Source organism: Molothrus ater, chromosome 26, assembly GCF_012460135.2.
Source record: "Molothrus ater isolate BHLD 08-10-18 breed brown headed cowbird chromosome 26, BPBGC_Mater_1.1, whole genome shotgun sequence".
Classification (NCBI taxonomy): domain Eukaryota; kingdom Metazoa; phylum Chordata; class Aves; order Passeriformes; family Icteridae; genus Molothrus; species Molothrus ater.
Window position 1 is genome coordinate 5,953,921 of NC_050503.2, and position 27,621 is coordinate 5,981,541.

At 64.7% G+C, this 27,621-nt stretch overlaps 3 protein-coding genes across 6 annotated transcripts; 1 reads left to right on the top strand and 2 right to left on the bottom strand.

Moving 5' to 3' along the window:
- Positions 1-2,217: 2,217 nt before the first annotated feature.
- On the bottom strand, positions 2,218-14,083 carry ANO8 (anoctamin 8). Of its 4 annotated transcripts, none has more exons than XM_054517394.1 (18): positions 13,855-14,072; positions 10,910-11,020; positions 10,231-10,363; positions 9,906-10,044; positions 9,558-9,654; positions 8,996-9,112; positions 8,720-8,847; positions 7,990-8,172; positions 7,463-7,615; positions 7,136-7,262; positions 6,991-7,046; positions 6,482-6,556; positions 6,145-6,288; positions 4,983-5,642; positions 4,451-4,642; positions 4,131-4,262; positions 3,493-3,603; positions 2,218-2,980 (listed from the first exon to the last, which is right to left on the bottom strand). In XM_054517394.1, exons 1-18 carry the CDS (start codon positions 13,955-13,957, stop codon positions 2,318-2,320), a joined length of 3,324 nt encoding a protein of 1,107 aa, XP_054373369.1. In that variant the 5' UTR covers positions 13,958-14,072; the 3' UTR covers positions 2,218-2,317. The 4 variants fall into 4 exon arrangements, with proteins under 4 accessions (XP_054373369.1, XP_054373370.1, XP_036255137.1 ...); XM_054517395.1 differs by having other exon boundaries at positions 7,990-8,151; positions 13,855-14,071; XM_036399244.2 differs by lacking the exon at positions 13,855-14,072 and adding an exon at positions 13,214-13,307.
- A 1,612-nt stretch (positions 14,084-15,695) lies between these two features.
- On the top strand, positions 15,696-19,316 carry GTPBP3 (GTP binding protein 3, mitochondrial). Its single transcript, XM_036399357.2, has 9 exons — positions 15,696-15,737; positions 16,115-16,416; positions 16,650-16,736; positions 17,076-17,278; positions 17,418-17,490; positions 17,826-17,969; positions 18,203-18,368; positions 18,463-18,795; positions 19,024-19,316. Exons 1-9 carry the CDS (start codon positions 15,700-15,702, stop codon positions 19,256-19,258), a joined length of 1,581 nt encoding a protein of 526 aa, XP_036255250.1. The 5' UTR covers positions 15,696-15,699; the 3' UTR covers positions 19,259-19,316.
- A 1,226-nt stretch (positions 19,317-20,542) lies between these two features.
- PLVAP (plasmalemma vesicle associated protein) lies at positions 20,543-22,944 on the bottom strand. The gene is made up of 6 exons (XM_036399177.1): positions 22,567-22,944; positions 22,105-22,183; positions 21,292-21,884; positions 20,939-21,059; positions 20,719-20,794; positions 20,543-20,630 (listed from the first exon to the last, which is right to left on the bottom strand). The coding sequence occupies exons 1-6, from the start codon at positions 22,942-22,944 to the stop codon at positions 20,624-20,626; spliced, it is 1,254 nt and encodes a 417-aa protein (XP_036255070.1). The 3' UTR covers positions 20,543-20,623.
- Positions 22,945-27,621: the final 4,677 nt, after the last annotated feature.

Below are 27,621 nucleotides of genomic sequence, written 5' to 3' on the forward strand. Positions count from 1 at the left end.
ATTTTTTTTCCAACAATTCCACATTTTTATCAACAAGAAATTGATGGAATTTCAAGGATTTAATCGGATTTTTCCATCCTTTCCTGGATCCTGGAGATATCTGGATCTTGTTTTCCAGAGGTTGGGAATGCTGCTCTGGATCCTGGGCCTAACTCAAATATTCAAAAATGCAAATGAGATGCAAATGAGCTGTCGAAATAAATTTCTTTTTTTATTGCGGATTTTACAAAAATAAATTAAAAATAAATAAATTAAACCCCCCCTCCCCCCCTCCCTTTCCTTCCTTTCCTGGAATTCCCACGGAATTCGCACTCCAAGGAAAAAAATCAAAGGAAAAACCATTCCCGAATATTTCCCTCCTCCGAAATTCCAGGGATTTTTTTGTTGTTTTTTTGGGAAAGGGATGAAAATTCCCCAGATTTGGGGCTTTTCCCTCTGGGAATTCTCCACTCCAGAGGGAAATGGGATCAAAGCCATTCCCGGGGATTTTTGGGAAAATCCCATGGGATGAGGGAGGGAGAAGGAGCTGGAGCCTCCTGGAATTCTGGGGTCTCGTTCTCCTGGAATTCCCAACGTTCCCAGGGCTCCCTTTTCCTGGGATTTGCCCCAGGATCTCTGCAGGATATTCCAGGCCAGGGCAGGTGGGGGGATTGGGATCCTCCTGCATCCACGTTCCCAAATCTCCTTCCCTGTTCCCAAATCTCCATCCCTAATTCCCAAACCTCCACCCCCATTCCCCAACTCCATCCCTAATCCTGGTCTCCATCCCCAATTCCCAAACTTTCCTTCCCAATCTCCATCCCCAGTTTCCACATTCCCAAATTAACCTTCCCGATCGCACCTGGATTTTTCCCACCCCGGAGTGGGAACATGGAGCTTTTCCCTTTTGGGAATCCCGGATTTTCCTGCCCTTATTGCTCTGGAAAATGGCTTCGATTTGGGATCCCAAAAAAAACCCCAAACCCCAAAATTCCATGGATTCTTTGACATTCCATGGATTCTTCGAAAGAGGAGGGGGGGAAAAAAACCCCAAAAAAATTCCAACCTGATTTTTGGGAAGAGGGAACAGGAGGGGACTTGGGACCACTCCCCCCCCCCCCCCCCTTTTCCCAGCTTTTCCCTCTTTTTCCAGATTTTTCCCTTTGAGAATGGATGTCCCCAAGTGCCACCAACCCCGCGAAGCGAAGCAGGGAAAGGAGGGAGCGCATTCCCAGCATGGATCCCGCTGGATCCAGGGAATCCCGGGAAATCCAGGAATTCCTTCCCGCGGCAGCAGCGAAGCGGCTCCCACCCCCTCCCCATTGTCCCTCCCCGTGTCCCCTCCTTGTCCCGCCCTTTATTGCGACAGAATTCCAGGGAATTCGGAGCTGGAGCCGGGAAAGTCCCGCTGGGATTCGGGATTTGGGAGAAGCGGCACCGGCGGCGGGATCGGGGTTGGGATTTAGTGCAAGAAACGCTGCCCATGCACGGCATTCCCGGGAAATGCGCCCCATTCCCGGCTGGAAAACTCCCGGGAAGGATCTCCGGGATTTGGGATTGGGATCCGGGATTGGGATCCGGGATCCAGGCGGGGGGAGCGGGCGGAGCAGGGTTGAGGCACGGCTGAATCGGGCTCGTCCCGGGGTTCCCGGGAATTCCAGGAGCGGGATGTGGCTCCCGGAGGATCCAAAGGCTGGAGCGGCGTCTCTGGGGGAAACGGAGTCTGGGAGAGTTCGGGATGCTCCAAAAACCGGGATAACTGCCCCCGGTTCCCATGGAAACCGGGATAACTGCCCCCGGTGAGCCTAGGAAGTTTCAGGATGCTCCAGCCGCACCGGGCTGTCCCGGCCGTACCGGGATACCTCGCGCCGTGCCCCGGGTACCGGGATTCCGCCGCCCGCCGCTCTCAGGCCTCCCCCGCCGTTCCCCCGCGGCTCCCGGGGCGGTGGCGGCGGCTCCGCGCGGCGGGGCCGGGGGGACCCGGGGGACCGGGGGGACACGGGGGGACGCAGCCCGGGGGACCGGGGGGACACGGCGGGGGGACGCAGCACAGAGCACCGGAGCGGAGCGCGGCGCTGGCGGCTCCCGGGCCGGCCCCGCGGGCGAGCGGCGGCGAGAGGCTCCCGACGGCCACGGCCGCTCGCAGCAGGGACCGGGCGGCTCCCGGAACCGCCGGAACCGCCGGAGCCCCGCTCAGAACCGGGCACCGCCGCCCTCCTCCTCCTCCTCCTCCTCCGCCCGGTTCTCCGGTTCCCCGTGCCCCCGGAGCCCCGCTCAGAGCCGGGCACCGCCGCTCTCCTCCCCCGCCCGGCTCCTCCCGACCCCCCGGAGCCCCCGGTCAGAGCCGGGCACCGCCGCCCTCCTCCTCCGCCCGGTTCTCCGCTTCCTCCCTCGCCCCTTCCTCGTTGAGATGCGACTTCCCGGGCGCTGCGTCCGCCGAGGGCCCCGCGCGGGGCTGCGGGGACGCTCCGGCCGCGCCCCCGTTGGCACCGAGCCCTTCGGACTTGCCGAAATTAAAGAGCTTGCCGGGGTTGAAGGGCTTGGTGGGCGACTGCACCTTCTCGGTGCCCGCGTCCCGCTTAGTCTCGGGCGATTTGAGGAATTTGAAGCTCAGGAACCCCGGCAGTTTGTTCTCGCTGCCCGTGGGCGACTGCGGCGACCTGGCGGTGGCGGTGCCAGCCGCGCCGGTGCCCCCGGACAGGAACTTGCCCTGCAGGGGGATGATCTGCTTCAGCTTCATCACGTTGTTGGTGGCCAGCAGCGAGCTGGGCCGCTTGGGTTTGTCGGGGCCGTGCGCGGAGGAGCCGCCGGAGCTTTTCCCCTTGGCCTGGCCCTTGTCGTGCGCCGGGTCCTGCCCGGTGGCCTCGGCCTTGGCGGCCTCGTCGCGGGCGGGGTCGCGGTCTCGGCGCGCCTGGAGCTCGGCGTGGCGCTGCCGCTCCTCCTCCTCGCGCTTGCGGCGCTGCTGCTGCTGGAAATGGTGCTGGGCCTGCCGCTCGTGCTTCTGGGGACAGCGACAGGGGACATCGAGGGGACACCGGGAATGGGGCAGGGCCCGGGGACATCAGGAGGACACAGCCAGCAGACATGGAGGGAACAGAAACAGGGGATGAGGAGGGGACACCAGGACAGTGAGGGGACACCGGGCATGGGGTGCAGCCAGGGGACACAGCCACGGGACATCGAGGGGACAGAGACAGGGGACACCAGGCATGGGGCACAGCCAGGGGACATAGAGGGGACACTGGGCATGGGGACATCGAGGGGGACACCAGGCATGGGGACACAACAGGGGGCACATCTAGGGACACATTGAGGGGCACATTCAGGGGACACTGGGCTTGGGGACACCCCAGGAGGGCCAGTGGGCATGGGGACACCTCAGGGAGGTCACTGGGTCAGGGACATTTTGGGGAGGCCACTGGCCATGGGGACACCTCAGGGAGCCCAGTGGTGCTGGGGACACTTGGGGACACCCTGGGGACACCTTGGGGACGCCACCCCAGCAGGACCCACCTTGAAGGCCTCGCGGCGCTGGTACTCCAGCTTGGCCATCTCCTCGGCCACCCAGGCGGGAATGTCAGGAATGGCCACCTGGATCACGTACTTGAGGAGCAGGGCAAAGTGCTGGAGACACGGGGACACAGGGACACAGCTCAGCATTCCCGGCATTCCTGAAATCCCATCCTTCCACCCCAAAATCTGCCCCTTCCTTTTGAAAATCCAGCATTTCCACCCCAAAATCCACCCCTTCTATTCCAAAATCCAGAATTTCCACCCCAAAATCTGGCCCAGTGTCCAGGGAATATATTAATTAATTGTCCAGGGATTTGAGTACCCAGAGCTGTGAGTACCCAGGGATTTCAGTACTCAGGGATTTGAATATCCAGGAATTTGAGTACCCAGGGCTGTGAGTACCATGGAGTGTGAATATCCAGGGGTGTGAGTACCCAGGGATTTCAGTACCCAGGGATTTCTGGCCCATCCAGCCCAGAACTCTCCCAGCCATCCCCACCCTTGGCCATCACCTCCCTGAGCCGTGACCCAACCTGGGCACCCCAAACCCCATTGGGGCGACCCTGGGGTGACCCCAAACCCCAGCGAGGTGACCCCAAACCCCTTTAGGGTGACCCCAGCCCCGCTGCCCCCAGTACCTCGAGCACCACGACGCAGACGATGGCAGCCTGGGGGCTGAGCCCCGGGAAGAGGCGCTGCAGCTGCCCGCACTGAGCGATCAGGTAGCAGTTAACCACGATGGCCAGGACGCCCATGGCCTCCATCACCTTCTGCAGGACAGATTTGGGGCATTAATTAAAGGGTTTTTGGTTAATTTGTTAATTAGTGCGGTGGTTAATGGGGATCACACTGAGCCGATGCTGTCCCTGCTGTCCCCGTGGCCTTTGTTCCACCTGCCAATGCCCGATGCTGTCCCCACTGTCCCCAGTGTCCCTGCTGTCCCCAATGTCCCCAGCACCTGCCAGTGGCCGATGCTGGCCACGCGCTGCCCGAAGGGTCTCTGCAGGCCCGTGCAGAGCTTGAAGGCGTCGCTGCGGATCTCCAGGACGTTGTTGAGCAGCGCGCAGGCAGCCGCCAGCGGGAAGGCTGAGGAGAAGAGCACCACGTAGCCAAACTGGATGAACATCTCCTGGTAGTCCTGGAAGGTGTCCTGAGGGGACAGCGGGGACAGCGCCCACATCACCGGGGGCTCTGGGGTGGCTCCTGATGGGACAGCTTGGGAAGGGACATTCTGGGAGGCCACCAGACATGGGGACACCTCATGGAGCCCTGGGACACCCTGGGCATCCTGATGGCCGCAGGGACACCTCAGGAAGGGACACCTCAGGAAGGGACACTTTGGGAGGCCACCAGACACAGGGACACCTCAGGGGACCCATGGGACACCTCGGGTCCTGATGGCCACAGGGACACCTCAGAGAGCCCCAGAACACCTTGGGGAACCCAGCAAGTCCAGGAACACGGGGACAAAGGGGACAGAAGCCACCCACCTCGTACTTCTTCATGCAGCTCTCCACCTCAGCCTGGGTCAGCTGCGTGGAGTAATCCTCCTCGGGGGGGTCAATCCACGAGGCGCGGTTGCGCTTCCTCCCTTCCTCCTCGCCCTCCTCCTCCTCCCTCCTCCTCCTCCTCGCCAGCACCGCCGGCTCCGCCGCCCTGCCGGGGCTGCCGGGCTGCGCTTCGGCCTCCTCCTCCTCCTCGCAGAGCTCGAACACGGCCGCGGGGTCCATGCCCTTCTCCACCATGGTGGGGCTGCCCTCCTCCAGGAAGGGCTCGTCCTCGGTGCCGGCGGGCTCGGCGCGGCGCTCGGCGCGCTCGATGAAGCTCACCTTCTTCAGCTTCAGCCCGCAGTCCAGCGCGCTCTCCTCCTCCGAGTCCGAGCCGCGCCGCTCTTCCTCCCCTCCCGCCTCCTCCTCCTCCTCCTCGGGCACGCCGCAGCCCCCGTTCAGGCATTTCTTCTCGCCGCGCTGTCCCTCCGCAGGGGCGTGCGGGGGCGGCCGCGGGGCGAGCAGGCGGAGCAGGGCCCGCCCGAGCTCCCGCAGGCTCCGCACGCTCAGCTCGCCGCGCCGGAGCCGCCGGTACAGGTGCGGCTGCGACACCTCCCGCACGTTCTGCAGGAACTGCCGCGTGATCAGCAGCGTGGCCAGCATCTGCGGGGACACGGGGGACACGGGGGACACGGTGTCACCCCCCGCCGATAGCCGGGGATTGTCCCCATGGCCTGGCCCCGTGGGGTTCCTGGTGCTCCTGGGGTGTCCCTGCTTCTCCTGTGGGGTCGCTGCTCCTCTCTGATGTCCCCTCAGTGTCCCTGCTCCCCTTGTGGTGTCCCTGTTCCCATTGTGGTGTCCCTGCTCCTCTCTGATGTCCCCTCAGTGTCCCTGCTCCCCTTGTGGTGTCCCTGATGTCCCCTTAATGTCCCCGCCCCTCCTGTGATGTCCCCGTGCTGTCTCTGCTCCTCTCTGCTGTCCCCGTGGTGTCTCCACCCCTCCGTGTCAGCCCCCCAGTGTCCCCTCTGCTGTGACCCCCGCCCACCACTGGCACCCCCATGGGGCGGGGCTGCAGCAGCGCCGCCGCCACCCTGGGCGGGTTGGGTGTCCCCTGGGTGTCCCTGAGTGTCCCCTGGGTGTCCCCTGGGTGTCCCCACGCTCCTACTTTGGATACTCCCAGGGTCCAGCAAAAGCGCAGGAGGCGCCTGAGGAAGATGAGGGAGAGGTGGAGGTGGAGGAGGATGGAGGGGAGCAGAGCCTCCCGGAGCTGCCGCGCGAGGCTCTGCGACAGGGACAGGATGAGCAGGAGCTGCGGAAGGGACACAAAAGGGACACAAAAGGGACAACACGGCGACACCACACAGGGATAGAGACACGCCGTGAGCCACGCTGGGCGGGGACACAGGCGGGGACACCCGGAGGGATGCGGTGGTGGTGGAGGGGGGTGGAGGGGTGCTGGGGACACTGTGGGGACATCGGCCCCGCTGGCAGGGTCCCCTCACCTCCTTGAGGCGCTCCATGTCCTTGAGGTAGAATCCGATGTAGAAAAGGCTCAGGTAGGAATTGACGAACTGGAACTGGCGGTGACAGCGGGGTGGCACCTCGGTCACCTCGGTGTCCCCTCAGCGCTGGCTGAGACCTTCTGCTTCCCTCCGTGTCCCCTCTGTGACACCTCCAGCCCCAGCTGTCACCTCTGCAGCTGCCAGGAGCCCTCCGGTCCCCTCTGTCCCTCACCAACAGCCCCCCAGTACCCCCCAGTGCCCTCTGTCCCCTCAGCAAGAGCTGCCAGGACCTCTCCAGTCCCTCCCACTCCCCTGTGTCCCTGATCCTGGCCCCTCCAGTCCCCCAGTGTCCCCCCTGTGCCCCCATGTCCCTGTGTGCCCCGTGCCTCCATGTCCCCCCATGTCCCCATGTCCCCCAGTGTCCCCTTTACCCCGTGTCCCCAGTGTCCCCGTGTCCCAGTCTCCCCTCAGTGTCACCCCAGTGTCCCTGTGTCCCCGTGTCCCCTCACCAGGACCATTTTGATGATGAGGTGTTTCTCGTAGGCGCTCTGAAGCCGATAATTCTCTGCAGGGCACAGGGCGAGTCAGGGGGGCCCGGGGGTCCCAGGGCCAACCCAGGGCCACCCCAGGGCCACCGCAGGGTCCCCAGCGCACCCATGTCATTGAGCCACAAGGCCACTTTCTTGTAGATCTCGTCACAGGCAGTGACAATGACAGCCAGGATGATTTTGGGCAGGAAGCGAAGGACGCGCGGCAGCTCCTGGATGCTGAGCACCAACTCCTGTAGGGACAGGGAGAGGGACAAGGTGGGGACAGGGACGGGGACAGGGATGGGGACAGGGACAGGGTGGGGACAGGGACAGGGATGGGACAGGGACAGGGGACAGGGAGACAATCAGGGTCAAGATCAGGATCAGGAGCCGGAGCAGCACCAGCAGGAGGAGCAGTGCCACTGTCACTGTCCCCAGAGTAGGGCCACACCTGGAGCTGGAAGCAGCCAAGCATGAGGAGGAAGACGAGGATGAGGCAGGCCAGGCAGACGGGGAGGCTGACGAGGCTCTGGAACAGGAGGCGCTTCCAGGGCGGGTAATAGAACTCCTCAGCGCTGGTCACTGGGCTGATCCGCTTGGTGCCCTGCAGGCACGGCCCGTGGCACACCCAGGGACAGGGACAGGGACCCACGGGGCACTCACAGGGACAGGGACAGGGACAGGGACAGGGACAGGAACCCCACACCCCCAGGGACCCACGGCTCATGGCACGCACAGGGACAGGGAGCCACAGATCCTGGCACCCCACAGCTCCAGGGACCCCACAGATCCAGGGGCCCCTGCTGGGACCCTGGGGCTGGTGGCTGAGCCCCCCTCAGGAAGGGATCTGGGGGCCTTCCTGAGGAATGGGATACCCCAAAAGGAATGGGATACCCCAAAAGGAATGGGATCCCCCAAGGAACGGGACCCCCAGGAATGGGACCCCAGAAGGGAGGTGGCCCCGTGCTGGTGTCTGACCCGGAACTGGGGCCGGGGCTCCTCCAGGGACTCTGCGGGGGTGTCCAGCGTCCCCCACTTGTAGGCGAACTCGGCGCCGCGGCGCTTCCACTCCTCCAGGAACAGCGTGGCCCAGATGACGTTGAAGATGGCAAAGACCACGCAGGAGATGTCCTGGCTGGTCTGGGGGACAGACGGCACCAACTGCACCAGGGTTGGTCCCCTCCCCGCCCCCACAGACCCCAAATGCAGCCCTGGGGGGTTGGGAGTCCCTCCAGCCTCGAGGGAATGGATGGGGTGGGGCATTGAGGGAAAAGGGGGAAGGATCCATCAGGGACGGGGGGAAAACCCCACAAGGACGGATGTAAAACCCCACAAGGAAGAAAGGGAAACCCCACAAGGAAAACCCCACAAGGAGGGATGGAAAACCTCAAGGAAGGATGGAAACCCTCAAGGAGAATTGGTAAACCCAAAGGAGGGATGAAAACACTTAAAGGAGTGTGGAAACCCTCACAGAAGGATAGAAACCCCAAGAGGGGATGAAAACCCCATGAAGGGAAGAAAAACCCACAAGGAGTGATGGGATGGAAGGGATGGAAACCCCAAGGAAGGATGGAAACCCTTGAAGGAGTGTGGAAACCCTCACAGAAGGATGGGAACCCCAAGAAGGGGGGTGGAAACCCCCCAGGAAGGTTGGGAAGCCCCAGAGTGACCCCAGAGTGGCCCCAGAGTGGCCCCAGAGTGGCCCCACCTGGTCTCTGTCGGTGAAGGTGTAGAGGATGGAGCCAAACACGGCCGGGTACACCATGGCCGAGGTGTAGAAGCCCAGCCAGGCAAAGTACATGGCAATCTTCACCCCAAAATAGTCACAGATGTCATCTGGGCAGGGCACAGGAGACATCAGCGGGGCCGGGACCCCAAAACTCCACTGGGGTCACCCCAAAGCTCACTGAAGGGCTAGGGCCCCACAAACCCTCCTGGGGTGACCCCAAACCCTCCGAGCCCCCCGAAGCACCCCTGGTCTCACCGAGGGGCTGCGCCTCGCACACTGCCTGCACCCAGGACTTCATCAGGCGCTTGAGGATCCTCTGCTCGTGCAGCGGGAACAGCTGCTGGATCACCCCCCGTGCGGCCAGCTCCGGGACTGCCACGGGGACACGGGGTCAGCGACATCGGGGACACGGGGACACGGCCCGGGGTCTCCGCTGCCACCCCGCGTGGCCCTGGGGGGGCGGGAGTAGGGGCGGGGACAATAGGGACAATGGGGACAGCTCTGTGCCCACCAGGATCCTACAGACCCCGCCCAGCACACGGCCCCAGGGATGGGGACAATGGGGACAGGGGGTCGGGGACAGTGGGGACACGGCCCGGGATCCCCACTGCCACCCCGCGTGGCCCTGGGGTGGTGGGGCTGGCACAGGGACAATGGGGACGGTGGCACGTGGGAGCTCCGTGCCACAGGGGCAGTGTCAGCAGTGCCACCAGGTGCCATGGCACTGTCATGGGTGCCACGGCAGTGTCAGCAGTGTCACCAGGTGCCGTGGCACTGTCACGGGTGCCACGGCAGTGCTACCGGGTGCCACACTCACTGATGGGCTGGCCCTCCAGGAAGTGGATGTTGTGCAGGGACTCGCCCTGCTTGGCCCGCAGGTTCTCCAGCCAGTAGCGGATGATGCTCTGCCGCTCCTGTGGGGGACACGCCGCCAGTGACCCTGTCCTTGTCCCCTCCCTGACCCTATCCCCTCCCTAGCCTGTCTCCTCCCTGGCCTGTCCCTGTCCCTGTCCCCAGTGCCAGGGGTGGCTGAATCCTCACCCAGCCTCCCCAGATCCCCATATCCCATATCCCCATATCCCAACACCCCCATATCCCTGTACCCCACATCCGGGTATCCCATGTCCCCATATCCCACACCCCGTTCCCCACACCCCGTCCCCACCTGGGAGCTGAAGAAGCCGAGCTCGTTGTCGATGTTCTCGTAGATGAAATCCTCCTCGCAGGAGAAGCCGCGGGTGCCGCCCCCGAACTCCGCCTTCACCGGCTTGCGCAGCCCCAGCTCGTCCGCCCCACGCAGCAAACTGCGGGGACAGAGTGGGGACAGCGTGGGGACACAGCAGGGACAGCGTGGGGACAGTGTGGGGATACGGTGGGGACAGTGTGGGGACACAGTGGGGACAGCGTTGGGACAGTGTGGGGACATGTAGAGGACAGCGTTGGGGATACACTGGGGACACTCTGGGGACATTCTGGGGACGGGCACGCACCTCTCGTAGGTGGCGGTGAGGAAGAAGGCGTAGACACGCGTGTGCCGGTGGTGCCGCACCTGCACGATCAGCTCGGGGATGCCCAGGCGGATGTGGTTCAGCAGCCACAGCAGCGTGTGGTCATCCGTGCTGTCTGCGGGGACAGTGCCGTGTGTCCTGCCCCGTGTCACCGGCCCGGTGCCCATCCTGACACGTGTCCCTCATCCCTGCTCCAGTGCCCCTCCATCCCTGTGTCCCTCACCCCAGTCCTGATCCTGCCATGTGTCCCTATCCCAGTCCTCATCCCTCCAGGTGTCCCTCATCCCTGTCCCCATCCTGCCGCGTGTCCCTGTCCCGGTCCCCATCCATCCACACACTCCCTATCCCTTCCCACGTCCCCACCCCTCCCTGCATCCCCAATCCCTCCCCAATCCCACATCCCACCCCAATCCCACATCCCCAATCCCCCATCCCTTCTGCCCCCTCCGGGACTCTTCCTCCCATCCCCACCCCCTCCTGCCCCGGCTATCCCGGTTTTACCGATTACACCCCAATCCCGGTTTTCCTGGTGCCACCCCACCCGATCCCGGTTTTCCTGGCCACATCCCAATCCTGTTCTCCCGATCACATCCCAGTCCCTGTTTTCCCGGTCTCACCCCACCCCTATCCCGGTTTTCCCGGTTTCCCGGACCGTTCCTACCCGGGAATGTCATCAGCACGTCGCAGTTCTCCGTGGGCACCGTTTTCATCCAGGCCTTGTGGGACATGATGTAGCGCCCGGCCTGGAGCAGCCGCTTCCCGAAGAGTTTATCTGCGGGGGGAGGCCGGGCAGGGATCAACCCCCGCGGGCAGCGGATCCCAGAGCGCCCCGGAGCCCCGGGCTGGCGGCGGGACGCGTCCCCGCCTGTCCCCAACCCGGCCGTGGCACGGGGCACGGCGGTGCCACCGCCCTGGCATCGGGTTTCTCCTGCGGTAGCTCCCAAAATCGGACCCGACAGCTGCGGGGAGGAGCCGCTAGCGCGTCCCGCCACCCCCGGCGGTGCCGAATGTCGCGGGGTGTCCCCTCGGAGCGTCCCCAAAGGCTCTCACCTCCTCCCGGAGCCCGGGCACGGAAAAGCGCAGGAAAAACGGGGATCGGGAAAAGCAGCCGGTCTCCATGGAAACCGCGCCGCCGCGCCGGGCTGCGGTGGGGACAGTCCCCAAAGCACCCCCGGGGCGCGGTGGCACCGAGGGGACACGGCCGCTGCCCCGCCCGGGGTGGCTGAGACGCGCTGTCCCCGTGCCCGGTGTCCCCAAAGCGCTGCCCGGGGAGGGTGGGGACGGGGGAGTCCCAAAAAATCCACCCGGGGCTGGCAGGGAGGGAGGGGGCCCCCGATGGCGTGGGGACCCTGCTTGTCGCTTCCCTGCCTCAGTGTCCCCTTGTGCCTCAGTGTCCCCTCCTCGGCCCGGGATGTGGCGGTGCCCCGGGGCTGGGAAGGGCTCGGGGTGCCGGAAACCGCCCGGGAAAACAGGAAATGCCAGAGCTGCTGATGCCAAGAAGGCACCCCAAAACCGGACACCTCTGTGGGGCCCGCAAACCCGGGCACCTCTGCTGGGACCCCCCAAACCCGGGCACCTCTGCTGGGACCCCCCAAACCCCGCGCCCTGACGGGCTCTGAAAGGCTCCGCTGTCCCCGAGCCGAGGGTGGCACTTGAGGACAGCGCCAGGCTGCCACCCCCGCTGTAGCACCGGTCCGGCAGGCTGGGCACGGCCGTGCCCCGCCCTGGGGTGCGGGGGTGCCAGGCTGTGGGGCAATGGGGTGCCAGGCTGTGGGGGTAAGGGGGTGACAGGGTTTGGGGTTAATGGGGTGCCAGGCTGTGGGGCAATGGGGTGCCAAGGTTTGGGGGTAATGGGGTGCCAGGCTGCTGGGGCTTTGAGGTTTAGGGGTGCTCGGGTATTGGGGTGTCAGGGCGTTGGGGGGCTGGGGTACCCTGGTGTGGGGATGTTGGGGTATTGGGGTGCTGGGGGTATCAGGGTACTGGGATGTTGGGGTGTTGGGATGCCAGGGTATCAGGTTATTGAGTGCCAGGCTGTTGGGGTGTTGGGGTGTCAGGGTGTTGGTGCCAGGCTGTTGGGGTGCCAGGCTGTTGATGTTTCTGGGTGCAGGGGTACCAGGGTGTTACAGTGCAGGGCTCTTGGGGTGACAGGGATGGGATGCCAGGGTGTCAGGGTACTGGGGTACGGGGGTGCCCAAGTGCCTGGGTGTTTGGGTATCAGGATGCCAAGGTGCCAGGGTGTTGAGGTGCCAGGGTGCTGCGGTATCAGGATGCAGGGGTGCTGGGAGGCTGAGGTATTGGGGTACCAGGGTGTTGGGGTGTCAGGCTTTGGGGATGTTGGGGTACCAGGGTGTTGGGGTACAGGTGCAGCTGGGTTTTGGGGTACTGGGGTGTAGAGGCACCATGGTGATGAGGCGCAGGGATAGCTGGGTGTTGGGGTATTGGGGTGCCAGACTCTCAGGGTGCCCGTGTTTTAGGGTGCCAGTGTTTTAGGGTGCCAGGCCATGGGGATATCAAGCTGTGGGGCTACCCGAGTGCCCACGGTGGGCATGGGGCGCTGGTGGAGGTGGCCGTGCCACCCTGGCCGGGCAGCCGGGTGACGCCGGCGGGCTGAGCTCACCCACCCTGCATTATTTATGTCCTGCCCGCAGCGGTGCCACCCGGCGCGGGCGGCGGCTGCGGGGCCACTGCCACCCGCGTGGGGCAGTGCCCACCCCGAGGGCACAGACCCAGGCCCGGGGGGGCTTTCCATGCCCAAGCTCACGGAAAAAGGGGGGTCCCCAGCATCCCCCGGCTGGCTGGGCTTTGGGGGGTGACCGCCACCCTCAACCCCGCTGTCCCCGCGGCCCCTCCCGACACGAGGTGCCACCACCGAGGTGGCCCCGAGGGCTCGGCGGGGCCGGCGCGCCGTGTGCCAGCCCCCGGGTCCCCCCGCTTGTCCCCATTTGTCGCCGGCCGTGCCGCTCACCTTGGCTCCCGGGCTAAGGTCACCGGAGCTGCGGCGTGGCGAGCACCGAGAGGTGTCCCAGGGGGCACGAAGTGGGTCACCCGCCCGCCGGCAGGAGCCCCGCTCGGTGCCACAGCTGCCACCAGGCCCTGCCACCCCCCCGCGCCGCGGGGACCCTGATCCGGGGATGTCACTTGGCCCCGCGCCACGCGGGGGAGGGGACCCCAAGGCCGGCGTGGGGACAGCGACACAAAGGCTGCGAGCTGCGCCACCCCCCTGTCGTGCTGGGGGGGGCACGGGCCTGGCGAGGGAGGGTGGCGGGGGCAAAACGCCTTCCCGGGGTGGGGAGGGTGACACGGGGGGTGTCACCGGTGGGGGGGGACGGGACACGGCGCCGGCTGCCAGCGCCATCCCGGGGGGGCCTCGGGGCTGTCCGGGGAGGGGGGAAAGGTGACAAAAACCCCTCCGAGAGCCACAGAACCCCCGCCATGAGGCGGGACCCGCCCGGGCGGGGGGGCTCGGAGCCCTCCCGGTACCGGGGGGATGCTCAGAGCTCCGGTACCCGCAGCCTCGACCGCCCCCCCCCGCATCCCGGCCCGCATCCGCAGCGAGCCGCATCCCGGTCCTCCCCGTGCCCCCCCGCCTCTCCCGGTTCCCCGTACCCAGCACTCCGGTGGGCGCCGCCGGTTCCGCTCGCTCCTCCGCGGCCGGGCCCCGCCGGGGCCGCTCTCCGTCCTGCGCCGCGGCCGCCGCCGCTTCGGGCATGGTGCGGGGCTCGGCGGCGGCGGCGGGGCCGGTGCATGGGGCCGCCGGGGCCGCCGGGGCCGCCGCTGCCGCCGCCGCTGCGGCCGGGAGGAGGGACAAAGGCGGCAGCGGCGGAGCGGAGCGCGGAGCCGCCGCTCCCGGTTCGCTCCGGTTGGCCGCGGCTCCCGGCCACGCGTGTCCGGCCGCGCCCCGCGGGGGGGTCCCGGGGGGAGCGCGGGGGGCGGCTCGGAACGGGGGCGGCACGGTGGGGCCCCCGCGGTGGCACCGGTGTGCCCCGAGGTGTCCCCCCCGCCGCTCCCCACATCGCCCCCCCGCTGTGCTCGGCCTGTCCCCAGCGGTGTCCCCAAGTGCCACCCCTCGTGCCCCCCCGTGCCCCCTCAGTGCCCCCCCCGCCCGGTGAGGCGGCTCCCGGTAACCCGAGCGGGGTGAGCGCTGCCCGGTGACATTTGGGGTGACCCCCCCCTCCCCCAGAGCGGCCGCCCCAGCACGGAGGGGTCTCCCCAAAGTCCCACAAAGTCCCCCAGAGCCCCCCCAAAGCCACTCCAAACGGGGGGTCCCGCCCAGCCCGGCCGCTCGGAGCCCCCCGGGATGCGGGAATTGGGCCCGGTGCCAGCCCGGCTACCCGGTGCCACCGGGAGATGTCCCCGAGCTGTCACCTCGGCTGGCACGGGGGAGGCGGGAGCTGCTGCCAGGCCCGGGACTGGGGGGGCACGGGGGGGCACGGGGGGGCACGGGGTCAACGGGGCCGTGCGGGCTGTCCCTGCCTGTTCCAGTCCATCCGTGCCTATATCCCCCCTGGAAGACAAGCCCAGATTTTGGGAATTGGAATAGGAATAATAATAATAATAATAATAAACACTATCTAAATTATCATTATAATTATCATTACCATTATCATTATCGTTATCATTATTTAACCACAAGAAGAAGTAAAATATATTGGTTTAATCTACAAGGTGGCGAGAAGACAAGTCAAAGGTTAAAACCAAGCAAAAAAAGGTCTAAATGCAAAGAAATATTTTAAGATAAACTCTTATAATTCTGCATGAACCTCTGTAATGGAGTCTATAGAAAATATGGTTTAAGTTAAATAAATATACGTATATTTTTATATATTTTATATTTATATATAAATTATATATATTTAATACAAAACCACTACAATACTATATTAAATATATATTATTTATATACATAAAACTATATATTTAATAAATTTATATTTATTTAACTTAAAACATGTTCTCTACAGACTGCTCCTTTACAGGAGGTACCTGCATATTCATATCAATAAATACAAATAAAAATAAATTAATTAAAAATATAAAAATAGAAATATCAAACAAATAGCCAAGCACCCCAGCGCCGGATTTTATCTCTTCATAAAATTTATACATTTTTAAATTTTCTTTCAATATAAATAGATTTTAAATCTTATAAGAATTTAAATAATGTTTCTCACTGGGACCGGGCGGAGCGGAGGGGTTCGCGTGGCTTCACCAGGGCGCCGCCATCTTTGCCCACTATCCAATCAGAAGCCGTGTTTCACCGTTAGCACCGCCCCTCAGTGTGTCTTGACCAATAGCGTGCGTTAATGGGCGGGGGCGCTGAGGCTGGTGTGGCGGCTGTGCTTTTATTAACCAATCAGAAGCAGAATTACCGCTATGACCACGCCCCCTCGGTAGGTTTGGCCAATGGCGCGGGGCGGTGGGCGTGGCCAGGCGGGCGCGGGGAGGGCAGCGATGGCGCTGAGCGGGGCCGTGAGGGCGGCGAGGGGCAGGTGAGGGGACGGGGGGGGACAGGGGGACACGGGGGGACAGAGGGGATAGAGGGGACAGAGGGGATAGAGGGACAGAGTGACAGAGGGAGAGAGGGGACACGGGGGAGACAGAGGGGACACCGAGACAGGGGGGACACGGGTGGTGGCTGTGGGATGCGAGGGTACGGGAGTCGGTGAGCCGGAATTTGGGGGTACCTGGGGAGGGGGCACACGTGCAGAAGGGTCCCACCTGGGGAGGGGTCTCACCTGGGGAGGGAACACCTGAGGTCAGTACACACCTGGGGAGGGGTCTCATGCCCACGGGGCTGGGGACACGGGGGTCGTGCCCCCTTCGTGCCCACCGGGGGTGCCCATAACGCCCCCCCCCAATTCCCCAGGTGTGCGCGGGCTCTGCGCTCGGCGGTGCCACCTGCGGCGGGCACAGGCGCCACCCGGGGCACAGGTGACACCCGGGGCACAGGTGCCACCCGGGGCACAGGTGACACCATCTTCGCGCTGTCCTCGGCGCCGGGGCGCTGCGGCGTGGCCGTGATCCGGGCCAGCGGGCCGGGCAGCGGGGCCGCCCTGCGCAGCCTCACCGGGACCCCCGAGCCCCCGCCCCGGGTCATGGCCCTGCGGCGCATCCAGGACCCCCAGACCACCGAGACCCTGGACAGGGGGCTCGTAGTGTGGTTCCCAGGTGGGAACACGGGACACGTGGGGGGGACATGGGCAGGGGACATGGGGCTGGGGACACGGGGCTGGGGACACGGGGATGGGTACGTAGGTCTGGGGTTTGGGGACACAGATGTGGGGTTGGGGACACGGGGTTGGGGTCGTGGGGCATGAACTGGGGTTTGGGGGCATGGGGTTGGGTTTTGGGGGCAGGGGGTTGGCAGCCGGAGGTGCCCACCCAGCCCCGTGTGCCCACAGGGCCCCGCAGCTTTACCGGGGAGGACTGCGCCGAGCTGCACGTGCACGGGGGGCCCGCCGTGGTCAGCGGGGTGCTGCGGGCCCTGGGTGAGCCCCGACCCCCTCCTGACCCTGTTCCATTGTATCCTGTCCCTATTCCCATCCCATCCTGCCCCTATTCCAGCCCTTCCCGATCCTATTCCATCTCTCCTGCCCCTTTCCCAGCCGTCCTGATCCTTTCCCTCTTCCCCTTGGGATGCTGGGTGATCCTCCCCATCACTTTCCCCCCTTCCCTTTGGGATTTCGGGGATTCAGCCTGATTCTCCTCCGTCCCATTTCCCCCTGTACCCTTTCCCCTTTCCATTGGGATCCCGGGGGTTCCTCCTGCTCCCTCCACCCCATTTCCCGGTCCCCCCCTCCATCTCGCCGTGCCCGGTGTCCCCCCAGGCCGTTTGCCGGGGCTGCGTCCGGCCGAGCCAGGCGAGTTCACCCGCCGGGCGTTTGCCCACGGTAAGCTGGACCTGACGGCGGCCGAGGGGCTGCGGGACCTCATCGGGGCCGAGACGGAGGCGCAGCGGCGCCAGGCGCTCCGGCAGATGGAGGGCGACCTGGGCCGGCTCTACCAGCGCTGGAGCCACGCCCTCACCCAGGTGGGGCTGACCTGCGGGGCCACCGAGCCCTCACGGGGGGCCACCGAGCCCTCCCTGGTGGCCACCGAGCCCTCCCTGGTGGCCACCGAGCCCTCCCTGGTGGCCAGCAGCTCGGGACTGACTCCCAGCCCAATGGCAGGCACTCGCCCACCTGGAGGCCTACATCGACTTCAGCGAGGATGACAACGTGGAGGAAGAGGTTCTGACCCAAGGTGAGCCCCTGCTGTCCCCAGCTGTGTCACAGCTGTGTCCCCACAGTGGCACAGTAGCCCAAAGTAAGCCTCTGCTTGTCCCCATGTCATGGCTGTGTCCCCATGGGCTTGTCCCATCCAGCCACTCCAGGTCCTTGTTCGTCCCCCTGACTGGGACATGGGGTCTTCTGCCCTGGTGTTTTTATCCCAAATTTAGGGGTCAGGACTCAGGGTCTGTTCCAGTGTTTTATCCCAATTGAGGGGTCAGGACCCGGGGTCTCTCCCGGTGTTTTTCCCGAGTCTGGGGCTCGGGCCCCGCTGTCCCCAGCTGGGCTGACCCCGCCGTGTCCCCACAGTGCGTGTCACCGTGCGGGCGCTGCTGCAGGAGCTCCGGGGCCACCTGCGGGACGGGCGCCGGGGGGAGCTGCTGCGGGGGGGGGTCCGGGCCGTCATCGCCGGCCCCCCCAACGTGGGCAAGAGCAGCCTGCTCAACCTGCTCTGTGAGTGGGGCTCGGGGGAAAAGGGAGCGTTCCGGGCCTCCAGAGGGAGCCATTCCCTCTGTCCCCAGGCCATCATGTCACCTGGGGTGGGGACTGGGTGTGGAGGGGTTGGGATCATTCCCCAAATCCCACAGGGACCATTCCTGATGTCCCCAAGCCATCGTGTCACCCACGGGCATGGAGGGGTTGGGATCATTCCCCAAATCCCCCAGGAGCTTTCCTGCTGTCCCCAGGTCAGCGCCCGGCCGCCATCGTGTCCCCCATGGCGGGCACCACGCGGGACGTGCTGGAGGTGGCCCTGGACATCGGGGGGTACCCGCTGGTGCTCAGTGACACCGCGGGGCTGCGCCAGGCCACCGACCCTGTGGAGCGCGAGGGGGTGGCCCGGGCACGTGCCCGGTGAGCTCTGGGGGTTTTTGGGGAGTTTTCAGGCATTTTGGGGTGTCCCCACAGCTCAGCCCAGAAGGTGACATTGCCCTGTGTGTGTCCCCAGGTTGTGCCAGGCTGACCTGGTGCTGGCAGTGCTGGATGCCACCTTGGTGCCACCCACGCCAGTGGCTCTGGAGGCAGCGCTGGCAGCGCTGGAGCTGCCCCCGGGCACCCCCTGCGTGCTGGTGCTCAACAAGGCCGACCTGCTGGGGGGGCACGGGGGGTCCCTGAGTGCCACCGGTGCCCAGGGACCCCCTACCACCCTCCTGTCCTGTGGCGGGTCCCCGAGTGCCACTGGTGCCCAGGGACAGGGACCCCCTGCCACCCTGCTGTCCTGCAAGACGGGCGAGGGGCTGGAGGCGCTGCTGGAGCTGCTGACACAACAGCTGGCACAGCTGTGAGTGCGGGGGATCCCAAACCCTCGTCCTGGTTTTTGGGGCTGGCTGGTCCCCCTTTCCCTGCCTGATCCCCTTTTCTATTCCTGACCCCCTTCTCCATGGCTGATCCCCTTTCCATTCCTGATCCCCTTTCCCATTCCCAATCCCATTCCCAATCCCTTTCTCAATCCCTTTCCCGTTCCCGATCCCATTCCCGATCCCTTTCCTGTTCCCAATCTCTTTTCCAGGTGCGGGGATCCCCTCCTGGGCTCTCCCAGCCTGACTCAGAGCAGGCACAGCCGCCACCTCGGGGCGTGCGCGGCAGCCCTGGAGCGCTTTGGGGACCTTGGGGACAGCAGGGACCTGGCGGTGGCGGCCGAGCAGCTGCGGGTGGCGCGGCGGGAGCTGGGCAGGATCACCGGGCACGTGGGCGCCGAGGACGTCCTGGATATCATTTTTAGGGATTTTTGTGTCGGGAAGTGATGGTGGCACGCCATGGGGTGTGGTGTCACTGGCATTAAACTGTGGTGCCTTTGGTGGCTTTGCTGTTGTCCCCTCACTGGTGGCCATGTTTGGGAGTGTGTCCTGAGCCCCAAATGTGGGAAAAAACCCTGGAAAAAGTCCCAGTTCCTGGCCAGGGGGACAAACAAGGAGCTGGAGGGGAAAAGCCATCCCCAGTGTCCCCGTTTGAGGTGTCCCTACCCCCAGTGTGACATGGGGCACAATCCTGTCCCCCCCGGCCCCAAGGATTCAATGTGGGGGCTTTGGAACCCCCGGGATCCCTCCCAATCCACGGAATTCCCCCAAGCTGTGGCAGATGTGGGGTCTTGCTGGTGCTCAGCCACCCCAAAAACAGTGGCATCTCCTGGGGACACCCCCGTGTCACCCCTCTGTGCCACCACCCAGCCGGGAGCTCGGGAAGCACCTGGTACTCCGAGATTATCCATGGAGGAATTCCAGGAAATCCTCTGGCAGCGCCTGAGGCCCCCCCAGACCTTCAGGGACAGTGAGACTTTGTCACCTTTGTCACCTTTGTCACCACGGTCCCACCCTGGGGCTGGGCAGGAGGTGGGAGGGGGGAGGTGGCATCGCCATCCTTGGAGGGGTGGCAGGAGGTGGCAGTGCCCTTCTCCCGGCACGGACACGGCTCGGGGGACACTTGGGATGGGGAAAGGGACAAGGGACACTCCGGGAGGCCTCGGTGGCGCCTGGCGTGCGGGCAGGGGCGGCGGGGCAGGAAAAGGATTTTCCACAGGAAACGCAGCTGTAAATCCCGGGAATAAATCCTGGGAATAAATCCCTGCCCTGCTCCGGGAGGGGCGGGGGGACAAGGACAGCACGGTCCCTCATCCTTTGGGGACAAGGACATCCCTGTGCCTCGTCCTTGTGCATTTCCCACCCCTCTCTGCAGAGCTGGGATGGAATTCCCGCTCCAAAAATTCCCAATTTTTCCATGGATTTCCACCCACACAAGCGGCAAGCTGTCTCCAAATTCGGGGCTGGGGGACAAGGACACCGCTGTCCTTCATCCTTTGGGGACAAGGACATCCCTGTCCCTCATCCTTGGGCATTTCCCACCCCTCTGTGTGGAATTCCCGCTCCCAAAATTCCCAATTTTTCCATGGATTTCCACCCACACAAGCAGCGAGTTGTCCCCAGATTCGGGGCCGGCTGTTGTCCCGCTCCAGCCGAAAGGCGGGGATACATCTGAGGGGACACGCGGGGTGGGCTTGGGTACACGGGGAAAAAGGGACAAAGGGAGGGTGGCCCTGGGGCGGGGGTTGCCATCCGTGCTGCGGGAAGCACCTCCTGGGCGGCTCTCCTGGTTTTCCGTGGGATTTTCCAGCATTATCCGCTGTGGGAAAATGGGATCAGGTCGGGGGCAGCTCCAGGAGCCCTGGGTGCCCCAGGGAGGTGGCCCGGTGTCACCTCTGTCCCCTCACCTGGCGTTCTTCAGGGTGGCCGTGTACTGCTCCATCAGCTGCAGCATCTGCTGGAGCTCCGCCGGGTTCTGCATTCCTGCTGGGATCGGAGTGGGATCCATGGGATTGCAATCCATGGGATGGGATCCATGGAATTGGGATCCATGGGATGGGATCCATGGGATGGGATCCATGGGATGGGATGGGCACCCAGCATGTCCCCAGTCCCCCAGGGACTCACCCATGGTTCCCAGGGTGGCCGGGTTCTTCAGGAGCTCCATGTAGGCACCCGTGCCAGGGAAGGAGCCCGAGCGGGCGGAGCTGCCCAGCCCCCGTGAGCCTGGCAGGTCCAGGTGGGACATCTGGGGGGACAGTGGGCACCGCTCAGGGGTGGCACCGCTCAGGGGTGGCAGTGCCCCCAGCAGGAAATTCCCACAGAAACAAAATCTCGGTGTCAGGAAGGAAAACCCCAGTGCAGAGGTGCCTGTGCCCATGTCCCCATGGGAGTCCCCATGTCCGCAGTGCCCAAATGTCCCATGTCCCCATGTCCCCATGTTCCCATGTCCCCGTGTCCCCATGTCCCCATGTCCCCACCTTGGTTCCCATGCAGACCCTGAGCTGCTGCCTCAGCGACTCCTCCATCGCCGCTGCCGCCTTCCTCTTCTCCTCCAGCTCCTTCCCCACCTTCTCCTTGTCCGCCTGCAGCCTCTTCCTCTCCTCCTCGCCGTCCTTCTGCTGCTTCTCCAGCCCCTGGATCCTCTGCTGCAGCTCCCGCGTGTCCCGGGAGCAGTTGTGGCGGCACTGCTGCACGCTCAGCTCGCAGCTGCTCCTCCACATGAAGAGCGAGTCGCGCTCCTTCTGCCGCCGCAGCAGCTCCTCCACGCGCTCCCGGATCTGCCCCAGCTCCTTCTCAGCCTCTTTGCACTGATATTGCTTGGCCAAATCCAAAACCCTCAGGATTTTCTCGCTCACTTCGCTCTGCAGGGAGCTGCAGCTCTGTTTCTGCACTTCCAGCTCCATCCTGCTCAGGTGGCCCTCGGTCCTGGCGCTCTGCAGGTCCTGCTGGCACTTGTCCCTCTCCTGGGTGGTTTTGGTCAGCTCAGCCTGGCTCTGCTTCCTGCTGTCCTCCACGGTTCTCTTGGACGAGCTGGCCTGGTCCAGCTGCCGCTGCAGCTGCAGCTTCTCAGCTTGGGGGGAGTTGGGGGACAGGGTTTAGCTCTGGGGAATTTGGGATCCGGGGGTTTGGGTCCCCCCAGGTGCCACCCCATGGCTTGGGGTGACGCCTCTGCCTGCGCGGGTCATGTGGGGGTGCCCAGGAGGGTGGGGAGGGAGAGTTGGGGGTCCCCAAGGGGTGGGAAGGGGGTGCTGGGGTGCCCAGGGATTTTTGGGGCTGGGGGTGTCTCTTACCGGTGCAGGTGCTGTTGATGAGGGTGGTGACCACCTGGCACTCGGTCAGCCTCACCTGCCAGAACAGGAGCTCCCGCAGCTGCACGGGAGGAAGAGGAGGAGGAGGAGGAGGAGGAGAGGGGTCAGAGAATCCCAAAAGAACCCCCCGGCATCTCCTCATGGGCTCTGGGAGAGCTCCAGGGCAACGGGAGGAAGAGGAGGAGGAGGAGGTGAGGAGGATGAAGGGGAGTGAGAACATCCCAAAAGGATCCCCTGGCACCACTTCAGGGGCTCTGGGAGAGCTCCAGGGAGGAGGAGGAGGAGAAGGAAGAGAACGCCAAGATTGGAACCCCCTTGACCAAAACCCCATGGCACTTTCTGGGGTCCCCTCGCTGCCACCACCCGCAGGGACGAGGAGGCGACAGCAGCGTCACCCGCAGGCGGTGCCACCCTCCCGCGGGATTCCCAGGAGCCCGGGCTCACCTGCGGGATGCTGCTGGAGGCCTGGCTGCTGTTACACTTCTCCAGCTCCCTCTGCACCTTCAGCGCCATCCCCTGCACCTTGTCCCTGTCCTTCAGGGTGGCGTTGAGCGTGCGGCTCAGGTTGGCGTTGGTGGCACCCAGGGCGACAATCCTGCGGTAGTGGCTCTGCACCTGCTCCTCCAGCAGCCTCAGGTGGGTGTCGGTGCCCGCCTGGGCGTTCCCGTACACCATGAAGAGCACGAGCCCCAGGATGATCAGGAATTGGATCAGCGAGGTGAAAAGGAAAATGTACTTGAGGTAAAAACCGCAGTCGCGCTTCGGCATCGCCTCCTTGTGCTCCAGCCCGAACTTGGCCATTGCAAAGCTGCTCTTCTCCATCCTCGCCGCCGCTCTGGCCGCCCCACCCCGCGGGGACCGCGCTTTTCAGGGGGGCCGCGCCGGGGCGGGGCTGCTCCCGCCGCCGTGTTTATATCCCAGGATTTAATATTTCCTCCTGCCGGGCTCCTTCCTGCCGTGCCGGATGCTCCCGGGGACCCGCCGGGTTATCAGGGCACAGCTTCTGCTGGGGTTGTTGTTCCTGAAGTGTGGAAAGGAAAAAAAAAAGGGATTTCGTTCCCTCCATCCAACTTCGGTGCCTGGAGCGCCCCTGGAATTGTCTGCCCCAAAATTGTCACTCCCAGCGTGAGAATTCCAATAAATTCAATCCCGCTGGGTGATCAAGGCGCTGGGATTGTTGTTCCTGGAGTGGAGGGGAAAAAAAAAAAAAGGGATTTCATTCCCTCCATCCAATTTCAGTGCCCGGCGTGCCCTGGAACTGTCTGGAATTGTCTCCTGTCCCCAAATTCCCACTGCCGGCGTGAGAATTGCAGGGAATTCGATCCCACTCCCTTGGGATTGTCTGGAATTGTCTCCTGCCCCAGAATTCCCACTCTCGGCACGGGAATTCCAGGGAATTCGATCCCGCCGGGTGATCAGGGCGCAGCTTCTGCTGGGATTGTTGCTCCTGGAGTGGAGAGGGGGAAAAAAAGTGGGATTCCATTCCTTGCAACCCATTTCAGTGCCCAGAGCATCCCTGGAATTGTCTCCCGCCCCAAAATCGTGGGATTCGATTCCCCCATCCCATTTCGTGTCCTGTGCTCCTGGAATTGCCTGGATTTTGCCTGGGATTGTGTGGAATTGCCTGGAATTGTTTAGAATTGTCGGGAATTGCCCCCCGCCCCAAAATTCCCACCCCTGTCACGGGAATTGCAGCGCTGATCCCGCCGAGAGTGCCAGGGGGGACCCCGAGGGTGGCACGGGGGTGGCACACGGGGACGGGGACAGCTCGGGTGGCACCGAGTGAGGCGGGGACGAAGCCCCCCGTGGGAAGGCAGGGCAGGGACGGGGACAGGGACCGGGAGCAGCTCTGCCGTGGCTTCCCAGCATCCTTGGGTGCACTTTGAAGAGGGTTTCCAGGAAAGTTGGATTTTCCTGCGGCCGCATCCTGTGCAAAGGGCAGCGACGCATCCGGGCCCCCCCACCCCGAGCCCCCCAACCCGCCGGGAGGAGACAGAGGTGACAACCCAGTGTCCCGCCCCCTCCCCGAGCCCCCCGTTCCCTCAGGGGATCCCCCCCGAGCCGCCGGGATGGGACAGAGGTGACATCCCAGTGTCCCCGTGAGCCACTCCCAGCGGGGGATCCCAAATCCCAAACTTGGGTGGGGCCACAGCGGCCCCCCCGCCCTGCGAGGCTTCGGGATGGGGAGGGGAACTGGGAACGGCGCTCCCGAACTGGGAAAATCCAAAACCCTCGCTTCCCGAACTGGGAACGGCATTCCCGAACTGGGAACGGCATTCCCGAACTGGGAACGACATTCCCACGGTGTGGGGATGGGTTAATTAGGGCGGGGGATAACTGGAGGGGTTAGTTTGGGAATGGGAGGGGATCTGTGGGGTCCCGGGAGACTGCGAGGAGCCCTCGGGATGGGATCCGGGATGGGGCATCCCAAAGGTGACACAGGCGGGTGGCAGTGTCGCCTCGGGGGGATTCAGGGATGGCAGTGCCCCCTCGGGGGAGGTCAGGGATGGCAGTGTCCCCCCTCAGGGGTGGCACTGTCCCCGCGGGTGACTCACTGTTATTTGCAGCTCAGGAAAAGGAAGCGGCGGTAGCTGAGAATGGCTCCGGCAGCGACACCGGCCGGGCCATCGCAGACACTTCCCGGTCCCCGAGGGATGCGGGGAAGCCAGGGCAGGAAACAGCCACCGGCCAGGGGTCAGCGCCCGGGGCGCCGCGCGGCCCGGTCCCCCCGAACCCCCCGGAACCGCCCGGAACACCCCGGGCACCCCCCCGGAACCCCCAGGAACCCCCTGGGCGTCCTGCGGGGCTGGGGGATCGCGACATCCCCACGGGATGGGGACAGGGGGACAGTGGCCGTAGCCAGGACCTCGACACCCCCAGAGACCCAGTTTGAGGTGGCACTGAGTGACAAAGGGCAGTGTCCCCCGCTTCAGCCATGCCACCCCAAACTCCACCCTTTTCCCTGCGCTGAGTTCCCTCCATGTCTCCAAGGTGTCCCCAAGGCCACCCCGACCCCCAGGGACCCGCAGGGACCGGGATCGGGTTGGGGACACAGTGACAACCCCGGCTCTGCCACTCCAAGCTGGGCGGAGCCACCGTGGCGGCGATGTCCCCGTGAGGGGACAGACACCGGGGGTGGCCTCACGACAGGGGGGTGGCTCTGAGTCCCCCAGTCCCCCCTCGGGGTGTTTGGGATCCGGGATAGGGGAAATCCCTGGAGTTTGGGGGGCCATTTGGGTTTGGGGAGGGGACAGTTGGGGTCAGAGGAGCAGGGGACAGCGAGCTGGTGGCGCAGGGACATGTCCTGGTGAGCAGCGCAGCTTTTATTGCCCAATCTCCCCCAAATCCCCAAAACAGATTCGCGCTGTTCCCGGGTTCTGGAGCACCGTGGGTGTGGCTGGAGCTCCCGGAGGGGATTCCAGGAAGATACGAGCCCGGGATGAGCCAAAACTGTCCCAAAAAGCTGAGAAGGGACACCCCTGTCCCCTGTCTGGCTGCGATGGGGACACAGCAGGAGTGGCACACGGGATGGTGGCACAAAGAGGTCGGGATTGGGATTGGGACATGGCGGGATCGGGATCGGGATCGGGATCGGGATCAGGACCAGGATCAGGATTGGGATCAGGACTGGGATCAGGACATGGGATGAGATCAGGACCCAATGGGGCCAAGAATCACAGTGGCATCAGGGATAAATGGCATCAGGACATGGGATGTGATCAGGGATTGATGGAATCAGGGATCAATAGGATCAGGACCCAGTGGGATCAGGGATCAATGGGATCAGGGAATCAATGGGATCAGGACCCGTGTCCCACCTCCAGGGCTCCCACGCTGCGCTGGCGGCTCCGGGGCCGAGCCAGCCCCGCAGGTGGCAGCGCTGGGGACACCGCGGCACCGGGGATGTGGCCGGGGGAACTGCGGGGCCTCAGCCCTTCCTGCAAGGGGCGGGACAGGGAGTGAGTCCCGCACGGGTCCTGCCGCCCTGGGGACACGGCGACAAGGGCGGTGAAGCCGCCGCTCCTTGCTGCCCCTCCTCCCGGGGGTGTCCCCTCCTCCCGGATGTCCCCTCTTCCCAGGATGTCCCCCCGTGCGGGATTTCCCAGTCCGTGGGTTGTGACACCTTCCAGGGGTGTCCTTTTCCCGGATTGTCCCCCTCCCCGAGCTGTCCCCCCTCTCCGGGCTGTCCCCCTCTGTCTGTCCCCCTCTCGGAGTTGTCCCCTCGGGCTGTCCCCCCTCCCCGGGTCCCCCCAAGTACCGCTGGCCCGGGGGACACCTGCGCCCGCTGCCTCTGTCCCGGCCCCGCCGCCGCAGCGCCTCCAGCTCGGCCGCGTAATCTCGGCTGTGGGGACAGCAGGGACACATTGGGGGTGGCCCTGACCCGGGCCGGGGGCGTGGGGGGTCCCCAAGGGGAGGAGGGACAGGACAGGGCGTCTCCAAAAGGGGACAGGGAAGGGGAGGAGGGGACTGGGGGGACACCTGAGGGGTCCCCATAAGGAGGGAGGGACAGGACAGGGTCTCACAAGGGCGGGGGGTTGGCTGCTCTGGGAGTGGCCCACCCTGAGGAGGGTGACAAGGACCTTAGAGGGGGATGTCCCCGAGGGACAGGGGGATGTCATCAAGGGACAGGGGTGTCTCGGGAACCAGGGCCCTTACAGGCTGTCCTGCAGCTCCCTCTGTCGCGCCTCGCAGCGCTCCCGGCGCTCCCGCTGCTCCTCCAGCGCCTCCTGCAGCCGCCGCCGCAGCCCCCGCGCCTGCTCCGCGCCCCGCGCCACCTCCTCTGGGGACAGCGGCGACACCGGTGTCACCCCAGGGCGGAGCACAGCCCCCGCCTCCGGGCCGGGCTCCCCGTGGGGCGACAGAGCTCACCTTGCAGCGCCGCTTTGTCACCGGCCAGCTGCGCCCGCTCGCGCCGCAGCGCCACCAGCTCGTCCCCCAGCGCGGTGACATTGGCCTCCAGCCTGGCCTGGGGACGGGGGACACGTGGGGACAGCGGTGGGCAGTGTCCACCCCCCCCCCCCCCCCGCCACCCCTGACTCTTCATCCACTGCCAGAGCCCTCCTGCTCCTCTGCCTCACTGTCACCCCATGTCCCCAAACTGTCCCCACGCTCCTGGTGGCCTTGGGTCCTCCTCTCATCCTCCTCCAAGGCGGGGGATATGGATTTGGGGACAATCCCTCTGCCCTGGAGGGATGGCTCATCCTGAGGGTGGGGAGCACAGGAGAGCCCCAGGTCACCCACGTCCCCAAGTGTCCCCCCGCTCCTGGTGGCCTTGGGTGCCTGTCCCCATCCCATCACGTCCCTCAAAGCGTTGGAGATGTGGCTTTGGGGACAATCCCTCCTTCCTGAAGTGACACTCCTCCTGGGGGAGCTGTGACTTGTCCCAGCAGGCCGAGGTCACCCCGCGGGTGTCACCGCTGGTGCCAGGGAGGGGACAGGGGGACAGGAGCTCTCCAACAAGCTGCCCAGACCAGCCCTGCCCGGCTCCCGGCGCCAGCC

Coding starts and splice junctions, on each gene's coding strand:
- ANO8 (XM_054517394.1), bottom strand. CDS start 13,957: ATGCCCGAAGCGGCGGCGGCCGCGGCGCAGGACGGAGAGCGGCCCCGG. Junction 10,045..10,230: donor CTCACCGCCACCTACGAGAG/GTGCGTGCCCGT, acceptor CTGTCCCCGCAG/TTTGCTGCGTGGGGCGGACG. Junction 8,173..8,719: donor CCTTCACCGACAGAGACCAG/GTGGGGCCACTC, acceptor ACCCTGGTGCAG/TTGGTGCCGTCTGTCCCCCA.
- GTPBP3 (XM_036399357.2), top strand. CDS start 15,700: ATGGCGCTGAGCGGGGCCGTGAGGGCGGCGAGGGGCAG. Junction 17,970..18,202: donor CAGCCTGCTCAACCTGCTCT/GTGAGTGGGGCT, acceptor TGCTGTCCCCAG/GTCAGCGCCCGGCCGCCATC. Junction 18,796..19,023: donor ACACAACAGCTGGCACAGCT/GTGAGTGCGGGG, acceptor TCTCTTTTCCAG/GTGCGGGGATCCCCTCCTGG.
- PLVAP (XM_036399177.1), bottom strand. CDS start 22,944: ATGGAGAAGAGCAGCTTTGCAATGGCCAAGTTCGGGCTGGAGCACAAG. Junction 22,184..22,566: donor CCTCCAGCAGCATCCCGCAG/GTGAGCCCGGGC, acceptor CCTCCCGTGCAG/CTGCGGGAGCTCCTGTTCTG. Junction 21,060..21,291: donor GGGTCTGCATGGGAACCAAG/GTGGGGACATGG, acceptor CTGTCCCCCCAG/ATGTCCCACCTGGACCTGCC.